Source organism: Symphalangus syndactylus, chromosome 16, assembly GCF_028878055.3.
Source record: "Symphalangus syndactylus isolate Jambi chromosome 16, NHGRI_mSymSyn1-v2.1_pri, whole genome shotgun sequence".
In the NCBI taxonomy this organism is placed as follows: Eukaryota; Metazoa; Chordata; class Mammalia; order Primates; family Hylobatidae; genus Symphalangus; species Symphalangus syndactylus.
This window is the reverse complement of record NC_072438.2, coordinates 88,337,083-88,361,041: the sequence shown is the minus strand read 5'-3', so window position 1 is coordinate 88,361,041 and position 23,959 is coordinate 88,337,083. Positions and strand designations below refer to the sequence as shown.

General features: G+C 42.8%; 1 protein-coding gene across 3 annotated transcripts in view; it reads left to right on the top strand.

Moving 5' to 3' along the window:
- TRIO (trio Rho guanine nucleotide exchange factor) overlaps positions 1-23,959 on the top strand; it is a 365,439-nt gene that overhangs the window by 217,272 nt on the left and 124,208 nt on the right. For all 3 annotated transcript variants that reach the window (XM_055245954.2, XM_063619580.1, XM_055245955.2), the window contains exons 14-21: positions 3,544-3,739; positions 4,451-4,617; positions 6,652-6,771; positions 8,604-8,795; positions 9,273-9,422; positions 14,402-14,516; positions 18,213-18,328; positions 21,248-21,370. In XM_055245954.2, coding sequence (XP_055101929.1) covers positions 3,544-3,739; positions 4,451-4,617; positions 6,652-6,771; positions 8,604-8,795; positions 9,273-9,422; positions 14,402-14,516; positions 18,213-18,328; positions 21,248-21,370 — 1,179 coding nt within the window. The remainder of the gene's footprint in view (positions 1-3,543; positions 3,740-4,450; positions 4,618-6,651; positions 6,772-8,603; positions 8,796-9,272; positions 9,423-14,401; positions 14,517-18,212; positions 18,329-21,247; positions 21,371-23,959) is intronic.

Below are 23,959 nucleotides of genomic sequence, written 5' to 3'. Positions count from 1 at the left end.
ACGTGGACTTTTGCACCTTATACGTGAACCGGAGAAGGAACTTACAGGTGTCTTTTATCGTTCTTCAACAAAAAGAGAGTGGCTCTGGGTTCTGTGCTTAAGAGGAGCTTGCTTTTTTGACACCGTGCGAGCAGAAGTCCAATCGCATGAACGCAAATTTACCTGGGAACATGACGAAAGGAGCCAAAGCTCCCCTCAGCGGGTGAGCCTGCTCTCCTGGAGTCTGGCCGCTTCATACAGCTGGTGGCTGTGACAGCCCGAAGGCCTCCTCCGCATACCTCTGGGCTGCCCTGTGGGTCCTCTGTGACTGCTGATGGACACCTGTAGAGCACACCCTCTCAATATTTATTTCTTGTCTCTGGTTTAGAACTCATCAGCAGTCCTTGGCACTTGGGCTGGGGATGGCAGGGCTGTGCGTAGCCTGCCCTCAGTCACCTCAGTACAGGAGGGACCTTCTGCCCATAGTGGGCCGTGTGGCTTCTCCTGGGCCTGTCTATAGGCCTGCCCTGGGGAGTGGTTTTGGTTTGTGGTGCAAGGACCAGACCAGCCCTGCACAGTACTCTCCTGGGTGCCTTTGCTTGGCCACTTGTCTAAATCTCCGGCACTGTTTTCATTAACAACAACAGACCTTCTTGGCTCTGCTCATTCTCATCGTTAGTGAATAACAAGAAAAGAGTCAAACCCTAAACACATGGCTTGGTGAAACCTGCTCAGATACTCTCAAAGTCTTGACAGTTAGATCCACGTGAAGCCATGCAGAGAAGAGGCACCTGCACGCCAGCCTCTGCCCTGTGAGGGCCTGCCATGTCCTCCCCAAGGTAGCAGCACAGAATAAGCGGGAGGCCACCCAGGCCCACTCTCCTCTCTGACTTCAAAGGTCTCGCTTTTGTAAAACTTGGCTGCATATTGAATATTTTCAGCCAGGAAACACACCAACCAGAAGCATTAATTGCAGTTTTTCTTCCAGGACATTTTGATACTTGAAAAAAAAAATCAATTCATTTATCTTAATACTACTTTAAAGAGAAAAAAATTTTTAATATTTAAAAAATTGTTTTTATCGTAAGTATATGAAAGTACTTCCCCTTTCATTGAACCAGATTAGGAAACAAAAACATACATTTTTCCCCCAACGAAGCCACAGAATTACAAGTGTCCTAGATAGAGCCAGCATGCCAGAGCCTGGGGGAGTGCATCCTGAGCAGAGGAAGCTGTACCTGCAGTCCAGTCTCAGGCCAGCTTCAGATACGGTTCAGAAGCTGTTAGAAGATCACAGCCTGAGGACCTCTGTTCTCTTTAATCCTGAAAAATGAAAATCTGAGCAGTTCAGGCTTTGGCTGGGTTTCCTCTCATCCAGGAAGATGCCACATCTGACGGCCCATAGGATTGTGGAGTTATGTCGATGGTAGAATTGATCTGTTACCTGGTTAATTTATTTTAAGTCCCTCATGTCTCTTGTCTTTCAATTGGAGTAGTGTCTCCATCTCAGAAGTGGATGGAGATCCAGTGTGGACAGTCCTCCTCTGGAGAAGGTGCATAGGATCCACGGAAAATGTCACTCCACTGAAGTGGGTGGTGTCATCATCTCTCGCAAGAAGCTTTTCCTGCTTTTTAGATTTTATAATTTTTTTTTAAGTTTATTATGGCCAGACGTGGTGGCTCACGTCTGTAATCCTAGAACTTTGGGAGGCCGAGGTGGGCAGATCACCTGAGGTTAGGAGTTCAAGACCAGCCTGGTCAACGTGGTGAAACCCTGTCTCTACTAAAAATACAAAAATTAGGCGTGGTGGCATGCATCTGTAATCCCAGCTACTCGGGAGGCTGAGACAGGAGAATTGCTTGAACCCTGGAGGCAGAGGTTGCAGTGAGGGGAGATTGCACCATTGCACTCCAGCCTGGGTGACAAGAGTGAAACTCCATCTCTGAATGAATGAATGTCTTCAAAGCTATACAGAAGTACAGAGGACAGTACAGTGGAACTACCGTGTGCCTGTCCCACAAATTCAGCATAGTTATACCAGCCTGGTTAACCTTCTTTGGTTATGGCTGTGCTATAGTATTTTAGAGAAAATCATTGCCAGCTTATTCTTTCACTCCTAATGGCTTTTCTAAAAGATGAGGCCATTTTCTTACATCCCCACAATCAACTAAACATCTCCCCAATTTAACAGTCATTTCTTATTGTCATCGACTCCCAGCGTGTTCAGATCTTTGATGTGGGTGCTTCAATTAGGAGGCACGTGAGGTTGGCTTTTGTGTTTAATGGTCAGTTTCTTAATCTAGAATTGTCTCTCCTTTGTCCTCCTCCTCTTCTTTTCATGCCATCATTTGCTGAAATAACTAGATCGGTTGTCAAAGGAACCAGATCCCACATTCAGTGTTTGTTCACTTGTATTATTTTAGATTGTGTAACTTTTAGTTTCCCTGGCGTTTCCTCTAAACTTAGAAGTTAGATGCAAAGACCTGATTCTGGTTCTGTTTTTGTGCACGAGTCTTTGCGAGGTGGTGCATCGTAGTTCCCCATGTGAAGGCTGGGCCTGTCTAATCCCACTTCCCTTGGGACCCTGAGGCCGGTTCAGGCACCATTATGCTGAGCCTTCTGTGGTTAAATCCCCTCAGCCTTTTTCTCACGACAGTTTACTATGCGCTGATGATCATTGCTTATGAGAACGTGAAAACAATTTTCCAATTTTATTATTCTTTCTGCATTTAATAGCTAGATTCATCTATAAAGAGGAATTCTTCATTATGAAATGTTCTTTTATCTTTTAATTAAGTACCAATATTTAGGATAATGATTGGTTTTCTGTTTACTTTTTTTTTGAGACGGGGTCTCACTCTTGCCCATGCTGGAGTGTAATGGTGCCATCTCAGCCTACTGCAACCTCTGCCTCCCAGGTTCAAGCGATCCTCCTACCTCAGCCTCCCAAGTAGCTGGGACTACAGGCGCATGCCACCACACCCAGCTAATTTTTGTATTTTTTGGTAGAGATGGGGTTTTGCCATGTTGGCCGAGCTGTTCTTGAACTCCTGACCTCAAGTGATCCGCCCACTTTGGCCTCCCAAAGTGCTGGGTTTATAGGTGTGAGCCACCACCCCCAGCCGATTTACTGTCTACTTCTAGTAGAGACCAAATATTTCTTTTCTTTTTTTTTTTTTTTTGACTTTTAGCTTCTCTTACTATTTTTGAACACCATTAGGAATATTACTGGATTTTTGTATATACAATATATTTTACATAGTTTTGGTAATTTTTCTCTTTAGATACCCAAAGAGAAAAATTATTTATCTTCTCTTTCAGTATCTTTGGCCATTGGGAACCCCTTCATCTGGCTTCTGTATCCATTTATTTATTTATGTTTAATTTGTTTAAACAGCTTTATTGAGGTGTGATTTTTATGCCACCAAACTCATGCATCTTAAGTGTTCGACGTCTCTGTCCTTTGGCAGAGAGACATCTCTTCCTTCCTTACTTGGTACAGAGTGAGAGGTGGCTGCGTATATTTATTTTTCGTCTTGATCTTAAATACCTTCTTCTTTCAGATTATCTCAGACCTCGAGTCTTGGAATGATGAGCTTTCTCAGCAGATGAATGACTTCGACACAGAAGATCTCACGATCGCAGAGCAGCGCCTCCAGCACCATGCAGACAAAGCCTTGACCATGAACAACTTGACTTTTGATGTCATCCACCAAGGGCAAGATCTTCTGCAGTATGTCAATGAGGTCCAGGCCTCTGGTAAGAGGGCTCACTCCATCTGTGTCCGTTGTGATTTCTTCATGTCGTCATGGCAAGTCAGCTTATTTCAGTGGGATGACTGCAAATTTTGTTAGTTCCTATGATATAGGTATTATAGATACCTGTTCTTTAAAAGAATGTTTTGCATTTTTATGTAATACAGTCACATTTAACATGGTTAAATGATATTCTCACATACTATTTTAAGTATCATGAACTTTAATTTTACACAATGATATGTTGTATCTCTGTAAATGAACTATAAATCCCAGGAAAACATTTTCACATTCTTTATTTTTTTAGTTTATTATTTACCAGCAGATGTCACTATAGGTTCAGAAATGTATTAGAAACTTAGCAACAACCTGCATAGTGCATTATTTATTTTACACAAATTAAATGCTTACTAAAGAGGAAACTGCATGTAATGAGGATAACAACAAAAAAACCCTGAAATTCGCTCATTTGTAAAGAATGCTACACTTTCCCAGTTATCAGTGCAGGAGTAGAAACGGATGGGATGTGGATGTGGATTGATTGCCTATACATCCTTTGACACACATTGCCCTCCTTGAACTTGCTCTTCAGCATAATGGCTTGGCCCCCAGCTGGGCAGATCATTCACAAAAGCAGATTTTGTGCCATCTGCCCTTTGAGAACAGAAGGTTGAAGTGCTAGCTGAATTCTAGGATCTCCCTTTAATGTCCACAGGCGTGGAGCTGCTTTGTGATAGAGATGTCGATATGGCAACTCGGGTCCAGGACCTGCTGGAGTTTCTTCATGAAAAACAGCAGGAATTGGATTTAGCCGCAGAGCAGCATCGGAAACACCTGGAGCAGTGCGTGCAGCTGCGCCACCTGCAGGCAGAAGTGAAACAGGTGAGCAAACAACTAGATGCTTGGGGAGGCTGCGCTGCAGACGCTTGATACCTCATTGACTTCCTGGAAATTCTGACCTGTAGCGTTGGGGAGCATTGTGCCGGCTCAGAACACAGCTGTCCTGACATGTAAGATAATGCGCACATACACACACCCTCCATTACAGCCATCCCTAATGTGTGAAAAGGGAGCCAGTGGCCAGGACAGCTGGCTGGCTGTTCACCCAGCACGGGCAGCACTTGAAGGTAACAGCCCTTGGCTTCTTTCAGTATTGATAGTCTGTCTCTTGCTTGAAACCCTGAGCATGTTGCTTCTTATATGACTTTTTCTGCCCAGTACTGCTAGGATCTGGATTGCTTCTCAGACTCCAGATGCCTGGGGCATTTCTTGTGTTATCAGGTTACCGTAATACTACACCCTGATGGCATGACAAAGTGAAAATGGGACATGGGGAAGGGATTGCTTTTGGCTCAGTGCCAGTGGGCTTCTATGCATGGATATGACATTTTATTAACTGGCCTGATGGAGGGAGAGAAAAGCTTATGGTGCCCTGAAAGATGCAGAGAAAGCAAACAGAAAATAAGTTTGGTTGGAGGGGACTTAAGATGCTTCTGAAGCATGAGCAGGAGGTGGTGCAGAAGTAGGTGGCACTCACATCAGAGCAGGTAGCCTCTTCAGTCAGAACTGTTGAAAAGAGCACCTTTCAGTCTCCCACATGCCATCTGTAGTGTGGGTATTTTTACATATAAATAAGTGTTGTGACCTGCTAACAAAGTGCTCCTTCTTGCCAAAACACAATACAATTTATTTAAGAAATAACGGAATAAATAAATGTATCCCTTAGGATTCACCTTTGCCTGTAACAGAGACTAAAAAATAGTGACTTTGAAAAGGTGTTTTCCCCATGTGACAAGTCAGGATATAGAAGATTGCTTGTCTGCATTTAGTGGTCGCATGGTACATTAGGCTGAGATCTTGGTGATGGCTGGCCTTTCCCTTCTGGTTGCCAAGTGGCTGTTGTAGCTCCAGCCATCACCTCCATATCCCAAATTATCAGGAAGGGGAACGCATAATGAGAAAGAGGCAGCCCCTCTATCAGAAAAGAAATATTTTCACAAACTTCCCCAGAGACTCCTGCTTTGCTTTCGTTGGCTAGACTTGTACATTACTGTAGCCAAGCTGTAATAGGAGCTGAGAAGTGGTTTTATTGTTTAAGCCCTCTTCCAAAGTTGGGGTTTTACTTAGAAAACCCCAGCCACAGAAGTGGTTTTATTGTTTAAGCCCTCTCTCAAAGTTGGGGTTTTACTTAGTTGGAGTTTTTCTAAGTAAAGCCCCAACTTTGGGAGAGGGCTTAGACAATAAAAGTACTTCTGTGCTAAGTAAACGAGAGGGCAATAGGTATTATATAGGTTATTTGAGGTCTCTGCCATACCTAACTCTCCAGAAGACCTCCCGCAATCTGTGGTTTCCACTGTCAGAATTTACTTCCTCTGAGTGTGTGTGCAGTTGAGAAGCCCATGGTTTGAACCTGATCATTGCAGCACAGTGTTATTCATGCCTTGGTTATTATGCCATTCAACACTGCAGTTAAATTGGAAAATGAGTTCGTGAAATAAATTAGTTCCCCTTTTTCAAGCATTTGCCAATTTTTCAGTCCTAAAAGTAATAGAAGGGAATGAAAAATGCTTTTCTTGATTATCAGGGAATTCTTGGTGTCAGTAGGTTTTCTAAAATGTGGCCCATAATCTGTTTTGACTCGTGGACTAATTATCAACAATCCACTGGACCCTCCACCTTTTCATTTCCCATTTGCTACTAAAAATAGCAGAACTAATTAAAAAGATGCAGCACTTGCAGTCAGGTACCATGGAAGAACATCAGGCTGTTGCCAGGATTTTAGGATGATGAAGGCATCAGTGCCTTGTACCTTCCAGGAGCAACTGGACTATCTTGCATGCTCGTACCTCACCCCTGGTGGTCCACAGGATTCTCTGGAAAGTCCCCTGCTTGGAGTTATCCTGTGTAATGTTTCAGGTGCTGGGTTGGATCCGCAACGGAGAGTCCATGTTAAATGCCGGACTTATCACAGCCAGCTCATTACAAGAGGCAGAGCAGCTCCAACGAGAGCACGAGCAGTTCCAGCATGCCATTGAGGTAAGGGCGCTAGGCCTGTCTGTGTGTTGGCTCTTTCATTCCTTAGGACAAATATCCTGAATCCCCCAACATGGCACTGACCATGGGAACCACATGGGGCTGGCTTGGTAAAGACGACTCAAGAGGACCCAAATTGACAATGCTTCTAAGTCTGCAGTTGATTGCAGGAGAGGGAGACAGTGTGGTGCCACGGTGAGATGAGGATCTGCATCCCAGCCAGACAGCCTCACTGCAAGGATCCCAAAGGTCTTGGAGGCTAGGGGGTCCCTGTTCTCCTATTGTAGGAGCCCTGGCAAGATGCACTTTCTCTGATCTGGAACAGCTCAGAACCATAGAGCCCACATTGCAGTCTCAGCTGAGGTTTTCTAATCTTGCTGGTCTTATAAGCATATTTCTGCTATGTTACCAACCTCAACCAAGCAGAGAGCTCAGCAAGACCAGGTGTATTTCATGAATTCACTATCAGTCAGTAAACGATGCCCACAGCAAAACTCCTCAGATTCCTGCTTAAAAGCAGCCTCGTTCACCTTGACAAGGGTCACTGCCATGCCAGAACTGTCACAAAATGACTCAGGCCAATTCCAGGCCTGATCCAATTCACTGTCAGCATGTGGACTAATTATTTTTATTTTTTTGGTATGGGTAGGGCACATGGGTAATGGTTCTGATTGGTAGTGGCGAGGTAATGTCAAAGGAAAAAGAACATTTAATTACAGAAATGTTATCTCCTGCTCTGCTCACATACATGTTGTCAGCCAGAGAAGAAAGCTATAGAAGTTGCCACTAATGTATTCCCTGGATTAATTTATTGTCAACTGCTTGGTGCCATTGGACAGGCATTAACACCTCTTCCTGAGGTGCAGACTCTGGGCATCTGTATACTGTGCCAAGGGATTTCTAGTAATTAAATTGCAATTAATAAATCACTGTGTCTGGGTAAAGGGTTAGAATATACTGTATGTAGTGTTTTATGGGATCATTTGTACTTTTTCAGGTGAAATGAGAGGTTTTGCTACTGTTTAAAAAAAAATGTGTCCTTAGAGACCTTTGCTCTCCCTGACCACCCCCTCCCTTGGCTCTCCCTGACCACCCCCTCCCTTGGCTCTCCCTGACCACCCCCTCCCTTGGCTCTCCCTGACCACCCCCTCCCTTGGCTCTCCCTGACCACCCCCTCCCTTGGCTCTATGGCCTCACTGGAGAGAAGCTGACCTCTCAGCCCATCCTGGCTCTTCTAGTGAAGACAGATGAGCAAAATCTTACTGCATTTGCCATGCCATTTGCATAGATTTATCAGATGGCATGGACCTCCAGAGAACACAGTTGTTTCATTCTTAGCCTTTTGTTTTTTCTTTCCTTTTTAAAATCAATAGTTCTTGAAAACTTTTCACTGGAGTCCAGAGTTTAAGTTGCAAGTGAAAATAAAAAGCATTCACTCTGGCCACCTTTTCTCTACTTGTTCATTTGCTTCCATCAGCTATTATGAGAAGGATCAATAGGAATAATAAACTTGGAACATTTCAACCGCTTCTTTGGCTGTTAAGGGTCTTTCCTGCTATTTCTCAGACTGAGAACCCTACAACTGAGACCCATTCTGGGAGGTCCTGATGAATTTCATCCTTCATTAGCTAATTTAAACATAGACCTAGTTGTTTGTGGGCATAAAACCTTTTTTGCTAAACTGTCTGCTGTGCTTTTAGAAGCGGCCTAGTGAGTATTAACTGAAGGTATTTCCACAAAATTATGAAGAACAGAGTAACTGTAGCCATCCTGGTTCCTTTCTAGTCAGTGGGGACACTGACAAATAAGCCTTCCCTTTTCTTCTCTGTCTCTAGAAGACCCATCAGAGCGCCCTGCAGGTGCAGCAGAAGGCAGAAGCCATGCTACAGGCCAACCACTATGACATGGACATGATCCGGGACTGCGCCGAGAAGGTGGCGTCTCACTGGCAGCAGCTCATGCTCAAGATGGAAGATCGCCTCAAGCTCGTCAACGCCTCTGTCGCTTTCTACAAAACCTCAGAGCAGGTCAGGGGAGAGGTTCCCTTCCTTCAACTCTCCACTGATACTTTATTTTGAGCTTAATTTATTGGACAACTCAATCATTGTTAACATATTCATCATTACTGAACCAAGCAGTTGCAAGTCAAGCAGGGAAAAGGCATTCTGGAGTTAAAGTTATTCCTGCGCACCTTAGATGTCAAAGAGTAATAAGCTAGAAAGTAGCTGAGAAGACACCTCTCTTCTTGTCATTTAAACATAGGACCTGAAGCACATTAGAGAGAGACAGGATATTTGCTTTGGTTTTGTTCTTGCTCTGAAAGATCTGGCTGCTTTTGACCCTGTAGTTGTTCTCCAGCTAGGTAGAGCCCTTGGCTTCTTCTTATGGTCTTGATCCTCCTGACAGCACCTTCATCCCCAGAGCCCGACTGAAAGGGCTTTCCAGGGAAACCAGTCAGCAATGGCAGATGCCAAGTCTGAGCCTCAAACTTTTCCTGCTCACAGGTCTGCAGCGTCCTTGAGAGCCTGGAACAGGAGTACAAGAGAGAAGAAGACTGGTGTGGCGGGGCGGATAAGCTGGGCCCAAACTCTGAGACAGACCACGTGACGCCCATGATCAGCAAGCACCTGGAGCAGAAGGAGGCATTCCTGAAGGTAGGGGCAGTGCTGCGGGACGGTGCACCCATCAGAGGCTTCCTGCCTGCCAGGCGCACGTGGCACAGTCATCACTTCCCAAGGGAGCCTGCCCCATCCCACACCTCTTGCCTGTTGTGGAATGTAACAGGGGCAGTGTCGCGTCAGTGAGAAGTCAGCTGAAGAAAGAAAACCTTAAAATCTTTTTCATGTGTGATTGCCCTGTCTTTCTGGTTTTCACAGGGAAATAGCTAGAGATCTGTATGAATAAGGATTGGTTGGAAGTCACAATACCAAGTGATTCTGGAGACAGAGTGATTGATTGGTTGATTGATTTGGTGAAAAACAATACCTATAACTTAAAATAATCTTCCTTTGGAAACTCAGCCTCCTCATTCCCTTCATAGGGAATGAAGATTGCATCTCAGAAGAGGTGTACGCACAGCATGGAGTAGACGCGGTGTGAGCGCCACATGGCTTGTGGTGGCAGTCACTGATACCTACTCAGGAAACGCTTCCGACGAGAAATGTGTCACATGCAGACCAGGCTGGGAGTTTTCTCTCAGAGAAGCTTTAAATGAGGAATTTTTCAAGACTGCTTTTTCTTTCTTTCTTTTTTTTTAAAATTCAGAAAAAGGGTCTCACTCTGTCACCCAGGCTGGAGTGCAGTGGTGCAATCACAGCTCTCTGAAGCCTTGAACTTTCTGGGCTTAAGCGGTCCTCCCTCTTCAGCCTCTCTAGTAGCTGGGACTACAGTGCTCTGTCATATTTTTATATATGTCACATTTAGTCATATATAGTCACAGATGTGCTTTGGAACAGTTAAATTTTTCAAAGTAGTTGAAACATGTAGCAACATTTGGTGCTGAATGTTCTATGTTGCATTCTTGGGCTCTTACAGAATTTCTGAGGCTCTGCTTGTTATCACCACCCAGACCCATTAAAAGTAGGGGTGGTGGTCACTTTTCCTCCTTACCTTCTCATTGCTTCAGCGTTCTCACCTCTCTGACCACTTTCCTTTTATACTTAACACTTTTTGTGTTTTTTTCTGAAGTCCATCATCTGACAGAGTTATTGTTTAGTCTGGGAGGATACATTGTAACTCTTTGGAAATTATATCTGGTAACTTACTTTGTGCTCCCACCATAGTGATTTTCTTTTCTTTTCTTTTCTTTTTTTTTTTTGAGGCGGAGTCTCGCTCTGTCGCCCAGGCTGGAGTGCAGTGGCGCAATCTCGGCTCACTGCAAGCTCCGCCTCCCGGGTTCACGCCATTCTCCTGCCTCAGCCTCTCTGAGTAGCTGGGACTACAGGCGCCCGCCACCATGCCCGGCTAATTTTTTTTTTTTTGTATTTTGATCTCCTGACCTCGTGATCCACCCGCCTCGGCCTCCCAAAGTACTGGGATTATAAGTGTGAGCCACCGTGCCCGGCCGTGATTTTCTTTTTAAGCAAGCTCCAGGGGTGAAAAAACCATCACAGTTTCCACGGTCATTCATTATAACTATGTCAACACCTTTTTAAAGCCCCTGCCCCCAACATGCCTTACTGCTTAAGTTTACCAAATGCCGACCACTGTTAGGATTTCGAGGTGGAATCATTAGAATTTTCCCCTCTTTGTCCAGGATCTGTTTAGTATGAAAGAAAAATGAATGCCACTTAGTTCATATAATTAAGATAGCTATTTAGGTAAAATTACAAAACAAAAATACAGGCGGTCCTCAAGTTACGATGGTTTGACTTGTGATTTTTGAACTTGTTGGTGCCAGTGCGCCGTGCGTTCAGTAGAACCTGTACGTCAAATGCTGTACAACCATTGATTTTCACTTTCAGTGCAGTGTTCAATAAATTACATGGGATAGTCAACATGTGATTATAGAATAGGTTTTGTTTTAGATGATTTTGCCCAACTGCAGGCCAAGGTAACTGTATGCTTAAACCGAGCACATTTAAGGTAACTAGGCTAAGTTAAACTGTGATGTTGAGTAGATTAGATGCAATAAACTCATTTTTGACTTACGATTTTTTTAACTTACAATGGGTTTATCAGGGTAAATCAAGGAGCACCTGTAATCACAAGCCTTTTTGGATCCCTTTGTTCAACTAGAATTTTGTGGTGTTTGTGTATAGGATATTTAAGTACCTTTTTATTATGGGAATTTGAAGATATGTACAAAAGGAGAGAGAATGGATTCTCCTCCTATTTTACTCCTCACCCAGCTATACTGATTATCAATATATGGGCATATATTCACCTTCAGTGGATTATTTAAAATTCTAGATATATCATTTTATTTGTGAATTTAAACATTAAATTCTCCCTTTCAGAAATAAAATAAAATACCATTATCGTATCTTTAAAATTAATAGTGATTCTTTAATATTATCTGAAATCCAGCATTGTTAAAAATTTTTTTGATTGTTCTGTAAATGTCTTTTTTTTTTTTTTTTTTTTTTTTTTGAGACACAGTCTTGCCTTGTCACCCAAGCTGGAGTGCACTGGTGTGATCATAATTCACTGCAGCTTTAGACTCCTGGGCTTAAGTGATCATCCCACCTCCGCCCCCCTAGGAGCTAGAACTACAGGCACTTGCCACCACACCTGGCTAATTTTTGTGTTTTTTTGTAGTAATGGGGTCTCCTTATGTTGCCCGGGCTAGTCTCAAACTCCTGGGCTCAAGTGATTCTCCCACCTTGGCCTCCCAAAGTATTGGGATTACAGACGTGAGCCCCCACACCTGGCCTATAAATGTCTTTTTATACATGTTTTAATTAAGATTCAAACAGGATCCACAAAATTGATTTGGTTGGTTATGTCTTTTGAATCACTTTTAATCTAAACAATACTCCCTTCTTTCATTACTATTTAATTAATTGAAGAAATAGGTTCCTCAGATTGAGGCATTTCCCCCATTCCAGATTGGTAATTACATCCTGTGGGGTCATTTAGCACCATCCACAATTTCTAGATTTTTGTTAGGTTGTGAGCCTTGATCAGAGCTGGTTTGAAAGTTGCGGGGGGAAGAAAGAGAGGCAGGGCTGTGAGAGAGAGAGAGTGTGCGAGCGAGCTTGGAAAACCTTGCCAGTGGTGCTTGTACTTCCTATGGGGTTACTCAGGAGACATATAATGTCTAGTTCTCTCTTTTGTCTCCGTGATTGGTAAGAAGATTGATCAGTGGTTCAAGTATGGTGAGTGCAGTTCATCCCTCTGTACTTCCCATCAGCCTTTCAGCTAATGGGGTTAGTACCCAGTGGTAATAACTGTTTTTTAGAAATTGCAAAATGGTGATACTCTAATTCTATCATTTCCTTTGGCCTCTGTTAGCTAGAATTATTCCCTCTCAGCTATTTGGTTATTCTAAAATAGAATTTGTCCAGAAAAGGCAGAGTAAATACTTTCTTGATCCTTTTTATTTGCTATTTTCAGGATAATGAATTGTTGCCATAGCAACTTCTACATATGACTTTTTTTTAGTATCATCATGGATTTAAATATATTTGGTGTGTTTCAAAGCAGTCACTGTCATTTATCTTTTAACACGCAGCTCATCCTATCCATAGGAGCCCTTTCAAGGCAGGTTGCTTAGCTGTCCGTAGCCATCACCCTCGTAGTCTTCAGCATCTTTCTTGTTGTTTGGTTTGACAGTGTATTGGTCCATTCTCATGCTGCTATGAAGACATACCTGAGAATGGGTAATTTATAAAAGAAAGAGGTTTAGTTGACTCACAATTCCATAGGACAGGGGAGGCCTCAGAAAACTTACAGTCACTGCAGAAGGGGAAGCAAACACGTCCTTCTTCACGTGGCGCGGGAAGGAGAAGAATGAGAGAAGTACAGGGTGAAGCAGGGAAAAGCCCCTCACAATACCATCACATCTTGTGAGAGCTCACTCGCTGCACGAGAACAGCATGGGGACCACACCCATGATTCAGTCACCTCCCACGAGGTTTCTCCCCCGACATGTGGAGATTACAGTTCGGATTACAATTCAAGATGACATTTGGGTGGGAACACAGAGCCAGGCCATATCAGACAACTTGAAATTTCACACAGATCAGTGGAGACTCATGATGTGTTTTTCTCTTAATTGAAAAAAAGATAGCCTCGCTCCATCTACTGAAAAAGTCTGGAAACAGTGACCAACCCCAAAGCCCTGATCATCCCGAATGACTAGACTGTGGGCTCTAAATACCATTTCACACTAGAAGGAGATAGAGCTCTTTGGAGAAAAGATTAATTCCAGACCCAAAACAGGAAATGCACAAGATGTTTCCAATTCACATGTAATTAAAGGTTTTTTCCTTACCTTCTTTGATTTTATATTTGTATTCTTTTATCTAAAACCCTTATTTTAAAATATATGAATGAAACTGGTTTGGTTTATCCTGCTGCATAAACATAAACACATATTGTCTGTTACCACAATAACATCACATAACAAAGTTTCAACCAGGGTTGGCAAACTCTGAACTGAGGGCTAAGGTTGGGCATTGATACAGTTTACCTGTCACCTGTGGCTGCTTTCATCTGTTGTTTGTTTGAGTTGTGACGGAGAAACAGACTATATGACCCCCCCAAAACTGAAAGTGTTTACTGTCTACCCTATGTAGAAATCCAGGCACAGCCCAGCTGAGTTCTGCAGCTCAAAGTCGCTCCTTAGGCCGTGATCCAGGGGCAGGCCAGATGTGCAAACCTCTCTAGACTGGACAGAGACAGGGCTTCCCTTCCTCCGGGACCATAAGCCAGGGGCTGCCCTCTGTTTCCTGCCCCATGGGCCTCTCTATAGGGCAGAATGTAGCAGCAGGTGTCATCAGAGCGAGGGCTTCAGGAGAGAGAGTTTTTTTTTAATTGAATTAGGTTTTTTCCTATGCATTTTCTAAACCAGAAGGTGTCCAGATAAATGTTTTAGGTAAAGACATATGTTAGAGTCCAGTGATGTGTACTCCAAATACACATTTGTAGAAGTCAAATTAGCAACATGTTGCTCTCCGTTGTTTTTTAGGCTTGCACCCTTGCTCGGAGGAATGCAGATGTCTTCCTGAAATACCTGCATAGGAACAGTGTGAACATGCCAGGAATGGTGACGCACATCAAAGCTCCTGAACAGCAAGTGAAAAGTGAGTAGAGCTGGGAATCTCCAGGGGTGGCCCAGTGCATGCCTGGCAAGAGACAAAAGGAGCCTGCACGATGTGTTCTGAACTCTCAACTTCAGTTTCATTTTAAATGTCCGTTTCATGTTAATGAAGTCCTTACTAATGATCTTAGTTTAATAATAAAAAGATTAAACATTTATAGGCTGATATTATATTGAATAGGTTGATAATTTATTGAATAAGTTGAAGAATATAAACAGGGAGAAAATGCAAATTCAGGATGATGTTTACTGCCATTGGCTATTTTGTTAAAGTAAGTGAAAAGTAAATAGGGGGAAAGGGAAAACCAGAGTTATCTATAGGCAAAGTAATTTTAAAAGCTCAAATAGAGAAAATAATCCCAATTTTATCACTGTAAAGTATTATTAATTTTGTATATCTAAGGCATAGTTAATAAAAACAAATTGAAAAATAATAATCTATTGGTTATATCATTTGAATATAAAAACCTATAAAACCATGTTTGTGTGTGTATGTGCATATATGTAAGTGTTTAGAAAAAGGTCTGGGAAAACGTATACTGAATCGTAATAGGATTGATGTGGAAGGAAAATGGATAAAGAAACTAAGGCACAAGGCAAGTAACTTTGACCAGGGCTGCACAGCCTGAGTTTAGTTTTATAGGAAAAAAATTGTGATAATCAGTTAGCAAATGATTCATCTCACACTTTTCAAAACAATATGATTGGCAAAAACTTTCTACGTTACATTCTACTGTCTGCTCATCTGATTCATCTGTTAGTTGTCACAAAATAATTTTGTTACACCACTATAATTCTCTAAGTTCAGTAAAACATATTTATTGATGGGCTTTTTCTTCCGGAAAAATGTGCAGCTCACAAAAGCAACGATTTTTCTGCATGAATAAGTCTTCTGGGCCAGCAAGTTATTTGCATTGATAATTGGTTTACTTGGCTCATTGCCTATAGAAATAAGTTCACCCATCTCTCAATATTGCTTTTATTTGTTGGTTGTGTCCTGTCTTTTCTGATTGAAGATCTTGTCCTTTCTAGGTTGCGCTAGTTTGACACACGTTTGTGTGTGAGAGGGAGACTGTGTTTCGTTTATTCCCTCATTAGATCTTCATTATGCCTTTGCTGTTGTATATCCTAATGTTGGATGCTGTGAAGAATTAAAACAGAAGTGTTCTGTTTCCCTCAGAGCCTACTTGGGGGTGAGAGGTTTATTTATGCTCGAATCAGTGCACTAAGTTCCTGTAAGAGTAATGGTGGCAGAAGAGACAGTATAACCCCAGGGCACAGGCAAGGAAGAGTCTCAGACCACGTGGTCAGAGGACCCCCAGGAGCTTGAGGAAGCCCCATATCCAAGAGGGCACTTAGCACTGTTGGCTGCCCACTTGCCCAAAATCAGTACTGGCCCAGGCAGAGACTGTGGAAATGAGAGACTAGAAAAAATGCGTTAGCTTGTATTCATTTTCATGTGCAATATTTTCATGTAAGTGATAGCTTAATTTTTTAGCAGACTTCAGATTTCAAAGTTTTAATTTATTTCACTAAACTAGTTTACCTCTTCAGTGGAGTGAAAATAACAGCATGACCACTGGTCCCTGGGGGATAGTTGGCAGTGTCTAAAGGCATTTTTTATTGTTATCAAAAATGATGACACCATATTGTCACCAGAAGAATGTGGTGGTATTAGGGTGATAACGGTAGAGATGGAGAATAGTCAATAAATCTGGGGTTCATTTTGGAGGTAGTATTGAGAGAGTCTGTTGTTAGGCTGGATGTAAATGCTGCTCTTCTGTTCTTACTTATCACAAAGTATAGCCTGCTAGGAACTCAGTAAGTGTTTGTGGAAAACTTCCTATATTAATGGTTTTCCAATACAATAAAGTTACCAGGAGCCCTTTATTTGATTTGCAGTTTCAGTCTTGGGAATTTTTTTCTTAAGTTTTTTGTTTGTTTCATAAACTTCTAGAGCAAAACAGACTTAGTGTCAAAAACTCAAAAAGTGTACAAATGTATATAAGTTACCTAATTCCTTAGCTACTGGTAACCACTGTCAAGACTTTTGTGCAACCTGTCTGTGCATATAAATGTAAATATGTTATATAAACATGTATATTTCACTCACCCATCCCACTTTAATTTGTTACAAAAATGGGACTATATTACGTTGCAACTTGCATCTTTCACTTAATAATATATCTTAGTCATCTTTCTATGTCAGAATTTAAAGATCTGCTATTCTTTATAATACCCAGTATAGCATTTCTGAAGTTAATTTGACCTGTCCCTCAATTGATGGGTCATTCATTGCTGCCCATTTTCCACTGTTCTAACCAGCGCGTCAGTGTTCCAACATCTTTGTACAAACAGTTTTGAATACTTGTGTGAGCACTGTTCATCTGAGAGATAGATTCCCAGTTCAAAGGTATGCATGCACCTTTTCAGTGTCATTCCCCGGGGTCATCATACTCAGTTTTTCTCCCTCCATAATAGAGGATCGTGATTACCTGTTGCCTTACTCTTTCCAACACTGGATCTTATCCGTCTGCCAGGAAAGCAGTGAAAGATGGTCTCATCCTTTGAGGTTAAATGTGTTCCTGTATATTTAGTGACTGTATTTTTTAAATTGTGAACTTCACATTTGTAGGCTTTGCTCATTCTTCTAAAGAATTGTTCATCATTTTTCTGTTGACTATTCTGTGTCATATGTTCCCAATTCTTAAAAATTTTTTGTCTGTGCACCAGTTTTTGGTGGTTCTTGTTTGGTTATGACATTTTAAATGTTTGTATAATGAGGGTTTTTTTTTTTTTTTTTTTTTTGCCTTTATAACTTCATGCTTCTCTGCTTCCCCACTTCATGTCCTTTCCTCTCCTAAGGGGTTATGGTTTTGTGTTTCTTTTTCTTTTCTTTTTTTTTTTTTTTTTTTTTTTTTTTTTTGAGACAGAGTCTTGCCCTGTCGCCTAGGCTGGAGTGCAATGACGTGATCTTGGCTCACTGCAACCTCTGCCTCCCAGGTTCAAGCGAGTCTCCTGCCTCAGCCTCCCAAGTAGCTGGGACTACAGGCACCCACCACCACGCCCTGCTAATTTTTGTATTTTTAGTAGAGACAGAGTTTCGCTATGTTGGCCATGCTGGTCTCAGACTCCCGACCTCAGGTGATCCACCCGCCTGCCTCAGCCTCCCAAAGTACTGGGATTACAGGTGTGAGCCACCGTGCCTGGCCTGGTTTTTCTTTTTTTTTTTTAATCCACCCTTGTTGATTATTACTCCACCATTTTGATACAACCTTTAATCTGTATAAAACTCCATCTACACAAGGTTTTAATAGTCTTGAAAAAAATGCTGATTTTTTTTTCAGCCATTGTCGAATTGCATATTATAAAATCGTGCATTATGTCGAATTCATATTACAAAATACACATATCCCACAAATCCATCCAGCCAGAGGTATTATAGACTGATCTTAAATTTCCAGTGGTCTCTTTATCGTAAGATGATCGAATGGAGGTGAGAGTGAGAAAGAGGTCTGGTCGACATGCTCACTGAGACAGGAAAGCAGAGTGATTCTTTATTTATCGCGCTGTCTTGCCATGGCATTTGCATTAAAGTCTAAATAAAAATGAATGGAATTTTGCAGGTGTTTTAATTGATTGCAAGCACCAACATACATCATTTTCTTTTTCCTCTCAGATATCTTGAATGAGCTCTTCCAACGGGAGAACAGGGTATTGCATTATTGGACCATGAGGAAGAGACGGCTAGACCAGTGTCAGCAGTACGTGGTCTTTGAGAGGAGTGCCAAGCAGGTCAGTGCACACCTGGTGCCCAGCCTCCCCCCACACCCCCGTGCTCACACCTGTCTCCACAGAGAGGCCGAGCTTGACATTTCTGCCATCTTGAAAACCACTTTCTAATGACAAACAGTATAGCCTTCTAGTTAAGTTTGTTATAAAAAGAAAACCCCACAGCCTGGTAAAAGCATGTCACTCAGTGATTTTGACCCTCAGCAAATGTGCCTTCCCCTACTGTCTTTACCTCATCTCTAAGACAGCAAAGTACAAGTAATAATGATGAGGATTATTTAAAAATTATTGGGGAATCTTGGTTCTATACTTAGGTAAATACCATGGATTTTTTTTTTATATTGATGTATTTATATTTTCAAGACAAAGTTTTTATTTTTCCGATTAATAAAGTTAAAACTAAGTAGGAAATGTGACAGAATATCTTCCCTTTTTTCTTTTTCTGTTTTTTTGAGACAGAGTTTTGCTCTTGTTGCCTAGGCTGGAGTGCAATGGCGTGGTCTCAGCTCACTGCAACCTCCATCTCCCAGGTTCAAGCGATTCTCCTGCCTCAGCCTCCCAAGTAGCTGTGATTGCAGGCGTCCACCACCACGCCTGAGTAATTTTTATATTTTTAGTGGAGATGAGGTTTCACCATGTTGGCCAGGCTGGTCTCAAACTCCTGACCTCAGGTGATCTGCCCGCCTTGGCCTCCCAAAGTGCTGGGATTACAGGCATGAGCCACCACACCTGGCCCAGAATTTCTAATAATTTAGTATAGTCAAAAAGTGTTGATGTATCAAGGGGGTACATTTGGAGTATCCCCTTCTTAAGTCATTTTGGGATGAAGTGCTTCTGCCTGTATCATCAGTCATGGAAGAAGATCATTTTATTGTAAAATCTGACCCCATCTTAAATATTAAGATTCCTGTCACTTCTGTTTTGCCTTAGTGATAGCTTAAGAATCCGTAAACTTTCATCCAGAATTTGGGGGATCTGGAGGGAAGCACAGGGGAGAAGGTGATTCCCCCAGCGTCTGTGTGTGGCCCGACCCTGGTCTGGGTGCCTTAAAGTCACCCAGGGCAATTCTGTGATGACAGTTGGTGTTGACCCACATTCTGACTATGACACGGACCCATCTTCTGAATCCAGCTTGCAGCCTCATATGCAGCTGATCCAGAGCAGGCATTGGATACATGCTTTTTAGCTGAAGAAAAATTAACTTTCTTAGCAGAGGTTTCCCACTTAAGGAACAGCTTTTGTTCCATTTTGAAAAATGTAAGTCTCGAAGGACGCAGCCTGTGCTCAGAACGGCTCAGTTCCCAGAGTTGGATGAACTGGGTTCCTAGGCCAGGGATCTGGCGCCCCACCTTGGCCCTTCTCTCCTCCCAGGTGTAGCCAGCATGTTCCCAACAGCCAGGTGGCATGCAGTCATGTTTGGTAAATTACACTCTCTTAACATTTTATTAGACAGTTTAACCATATTTAAGATCATTGGAGGCCCGGTTGGATTTCTAATTAGAGATGGTTTCAGGTTCTTTTCTCACATAACTATATTATCTCTCCATTGAAAGACAATCCCTCAGCTATAGAGAAGCAAAATTGTACATAATTCTGTTGGCAGAGAAAGATAATGGAATGTATTGTTGCATTTTCCTAAAGTCTGCTTATTTACCGAAAATAAAATCCTGAAGTGCGTGCTGTTGCAGGTGGTGCCCCGTCTGCCTTCCGGCCGTTCCGCTTCTGTTCACTGTCACAATATGCAGCGGATACCCAGTGCTTCCGCAGACTGGCCTCCAGGGCTCTCGCTGATCTTGCCTTGGTGCAGGCCCCTCCCCTGCTGGCCACCCACCCCAGGCCTCGCTGCTCTCCTTCCTATCTCCCACTCTGGTCATTGCCTTTCTTGGCGCTCATTTGTGGCTTGTTCTCATCTCTCTTTCCTCTTCTGTCTCTTTCTGTGTGCTGTCTCCCAGCCCAGGCCTCCATTTCTGGTCTCCAGATTCATAAATCCCAGTTACATCCTTGACATCGCTCCACAGTGACTTTATGAAAAGCAGAACTTCACTCTCGGTTCCCTGTCTCCATGTCCCTCTTGTCTTACTTGTTGTTAGAAACAACTAGGTGTGGTGTTCTCAGTTCCTTCTTCCCCGCGCCCCACCTCCTCCTTCGCTCCTTGTTCCTGCACCAGGTCCAGGAGGCGCAGACCTCTGGGTTTCTCAGCCCCGTCCTGTCCCATCCCGTCCTGCTTCCCGCTGCTGCCCTGGCCATGTCCCCTTGCCCGTCTGCTCCAGGGCGCTCCCCAGGGCGGCTGCCTCCCCTCTGTCTCCACTCTAGTCCCTTCCTGAGAAAGGCTCATAGTAGTGGTTTCTTTGATTGTACTTTTATTGTGCCTTTAGGTTCACAGTTACAAGAAACTCAAAGTATTTTTTTTTTTTTTTTGTGGGAGTGTACATTAGTTCATTACGACAGTATGACGGTTCCTCAAGGATCTAGAACCAGAAATACCATTTGACCTAGCAATCCTATTATTGGGTATATACCCAAAGAATTATAAATCACTCTATTATAAACTCATGCACACGTATGTTTATTGCAACGCTGTTCACAATAGCAAAGACTTGGAACCAACCCGAATGCCCATCAACAATAGACTGGATAAAGAAAATGTGACACATACACACCATGGAATACTAAGAAACTCAAACTTTTTATTGTTGCAACATAAGCGATACCATCATAACCATCTAGAATGTCCTTTTTAAAAATTTTGTAATTGTGATCAGACTTCAGTTTTATTTCAGAAACTTGTCTGTCTGGGAGGGAATGCTTCTCGATGCTGCCAGCCTTGGTTTGTGATTTGACCTTTAAATGAGGTGCTTGGGGCTTTAGGCTCCTCTCAGGAATGTTTAGCCCTCTGACTCCATTCATTCCTCCCCATTCCAGGCTTTGGAATGGATCCATGATAATGGCGAGTTCTACCTTTCCACGCACACCTCCACGGGCTCCAGTATACAGCACACCCAGGAGCTCCTGAAAGAGCACGAGGAGTTCCAGATAACTGCAAAGGTGGGTTCAGAGTGGACTTTGTGTAGTGGCCTCTAAGTCGAAAGTGAGTCTTCAAAAATATCATAAAGAAATACCTCATGAGATTGGAGAAAAGAATGACCCAGTGGGCTGTTCCACATTAACTGGGGGATGCTTCCTCCTTCCGTTCACGTGTGTCCCTCCATGTCCTCCACCTCCTCCCTTCATCTGTGTCCTTTGTCCCTCTGATGTCTGTGAATACTGCCATCTCTCTCCTTTTCTTCCTTGTCCTTCCCATTATTCCCTTCTACACTTTCCCCTTCCTGTTTACTTCTCTAAGATGTTTTCCCAGGACTTGCTATTTTTGTGAAACATTATTTGGTGTCCCCAAGTTGACCTTTATGTATTCTCGGGGTGTTTCCTTTCCTACACCTGGGGGTGTTTCACCGTCTTTAGATGGTGAAAACTGTTACAGTCGTTTTGCTCACGCTCAGTCCAGCCTGCAGTTGTCTGTGTGTTTTATGGTTGGCAGAGTCTTGTGTCATCGCCTCTGTTAGTGCTTGTTCAGAGGTGTCTAAAACTTGAGGCATTTTCATTTTTCTCCTGAAAATAAAAATAAAATTATGAAATCAAATTATCTTTATGGCATATGCCATATATGTGAGTAAATATGGCTTTTTGAGGAAAAATATAAGAATCTGCATATTGACCTGAATGTTGTCCCAATTAAGGCTTATACCTGTAGAGGCTGAGTCCTTCCAAGAACTCACAACAGTTTTGAGACTCTTGTCAAGTCACCATTGCAACCTGTGGGGTTTTTGTTTTTCAAAGTCTGAATATACGTCCTTTGTAGTATTTTCTGAAGTGCCTCTATTGTTGATGACAGAGTTCGAGTTTTTGGAAAAATCTGACAGTTATTTCAAATGTATAAGAGTGGGAAATAAATTACAAGTGGGATAATATTTTTGGTTAAAAAGAAGTGTATCTATAAAGTAGCAAGATTGGTTATCTCCTGTGGCCCCTACCCTGGCTTAAACATAACAGGAATTTTTCAATCATGTAGAGAGAGGACAGCTACTTTGTATTATGTTTATTTGTCCATGTTTATGTTTTCTGTTACTATTGCTGACTCCTCCTGCTCTTCTTTGCCACCCTTTGCTCCTGGTCCCCAAAGCTCTCTTTTCCCTCAGCCCTGAGGTGCTGGGCTCTCTCCTTTTCCACGGCTCCTATCCTGGAGGCTCACACAGGCACGCAGGGCTGCAGAGAGACCAGGCATGGGGGGCGCAGCAAGAAGACCCGGCCCAGGGTGGGGGTGTGGTGAGCACTGGGGGAGGGCAGGGCGCAGGACCATGGGACAGTAGCTGCCCCCAGAGGCACAATGAGCACTAAGGAGGGCCGCCCCACCCTCCCCTGCAGGTAAGGATCATGGCTTTTCCACCTCCACATACACACCTGGCTGGACAGTTTTCACTTTTTGTTAATATTTAGATATTAAGTAATAGTTATGCACATTATATGATCTGTATTTAGGGGCGTGTGTGTGTCTGTGTGTGTGTTAGACATGGGATCTTGCTCTGTTACCCAGGCTGGAATGCAGTGGCACCATAATGGCTCAGTGCATCCTCAAACTTCTGAGCTCAAGGGATCCTCTTCAAACTCCTGAGCTCAAGGGAGGCTGAGGTGGGAGGATCGCTTGAGGCCAGGAGTTTGAGACCAGCTTGGGCAAGATGACAAGATCCTGTCTCTACAAAAAGAATTTTTTTTAATTAGTTGGGCGTGGTGGTGTGTGTGCCTAAACTCCCAAGCTATGTTTGCTTATTTGAATATTGTTTGATTATAAAGGTATTAAGAAAATGCCTAACATCGCATACCACACTGAAAGCCAGATTTAAGATTTGCCATCTTTCACCTCTGCTCCACTCTGCAGGCCATTGTGTGTGGCCAGACAGCCTGCTCACTGCCCAGCTCCAGGTGCGGTGCGTGGGGGATGTGATGTGCACTGTCTGGAACTGAGTAACATGGCGGCCTGCTCCACTAATAAAGTGTATATGAAAGAATTCTTCCATTCCTGAATATTCCTTTTCCTCAAGTTTGATGTGTGGTTATTGAAAGATTGGGCAATGATAGGCTTATTTTTATTCTTGTATTTTATAAGAAATGTCTAAAATTGTGAGTGATATATGACCTTTCTGATCCTCAAATATGTAAAACTGTTTCTTTTGTTGGGTTTGTCGAATTGGTTCTACTAAGAGGAACTGGTAGATTTTGAAAAGAACACCCCTCACCTTTCCTTTTCTTAGCAATCTTTTTCTTTGGTTTCTGACTGCCTTTCCCTTAATCAGAAAACACCTACTTTGGTGTTTGGAGATGTCCTTTGATTTTTCATCATGAGCTAAGGCTCCCTCACTTGCCTTCTGTCACCCGACCTTAGAATCTTCTAAGAAACCATTTTGCTTTTACCGTATAGAGAATTCTTAGCTCTGAAAGGAAAGTCTTTCAGCGCACTTGTTACGATGTTATAACATTTTTAGTGTTGATGGAAATGAAGCTGGAAGGCTAAACAAGAGTCTCCCATCACTGGCTCACTGAGACTCGGCTGGGTCCCTTTGCAGCTCTCAGTGCAGTCATTTC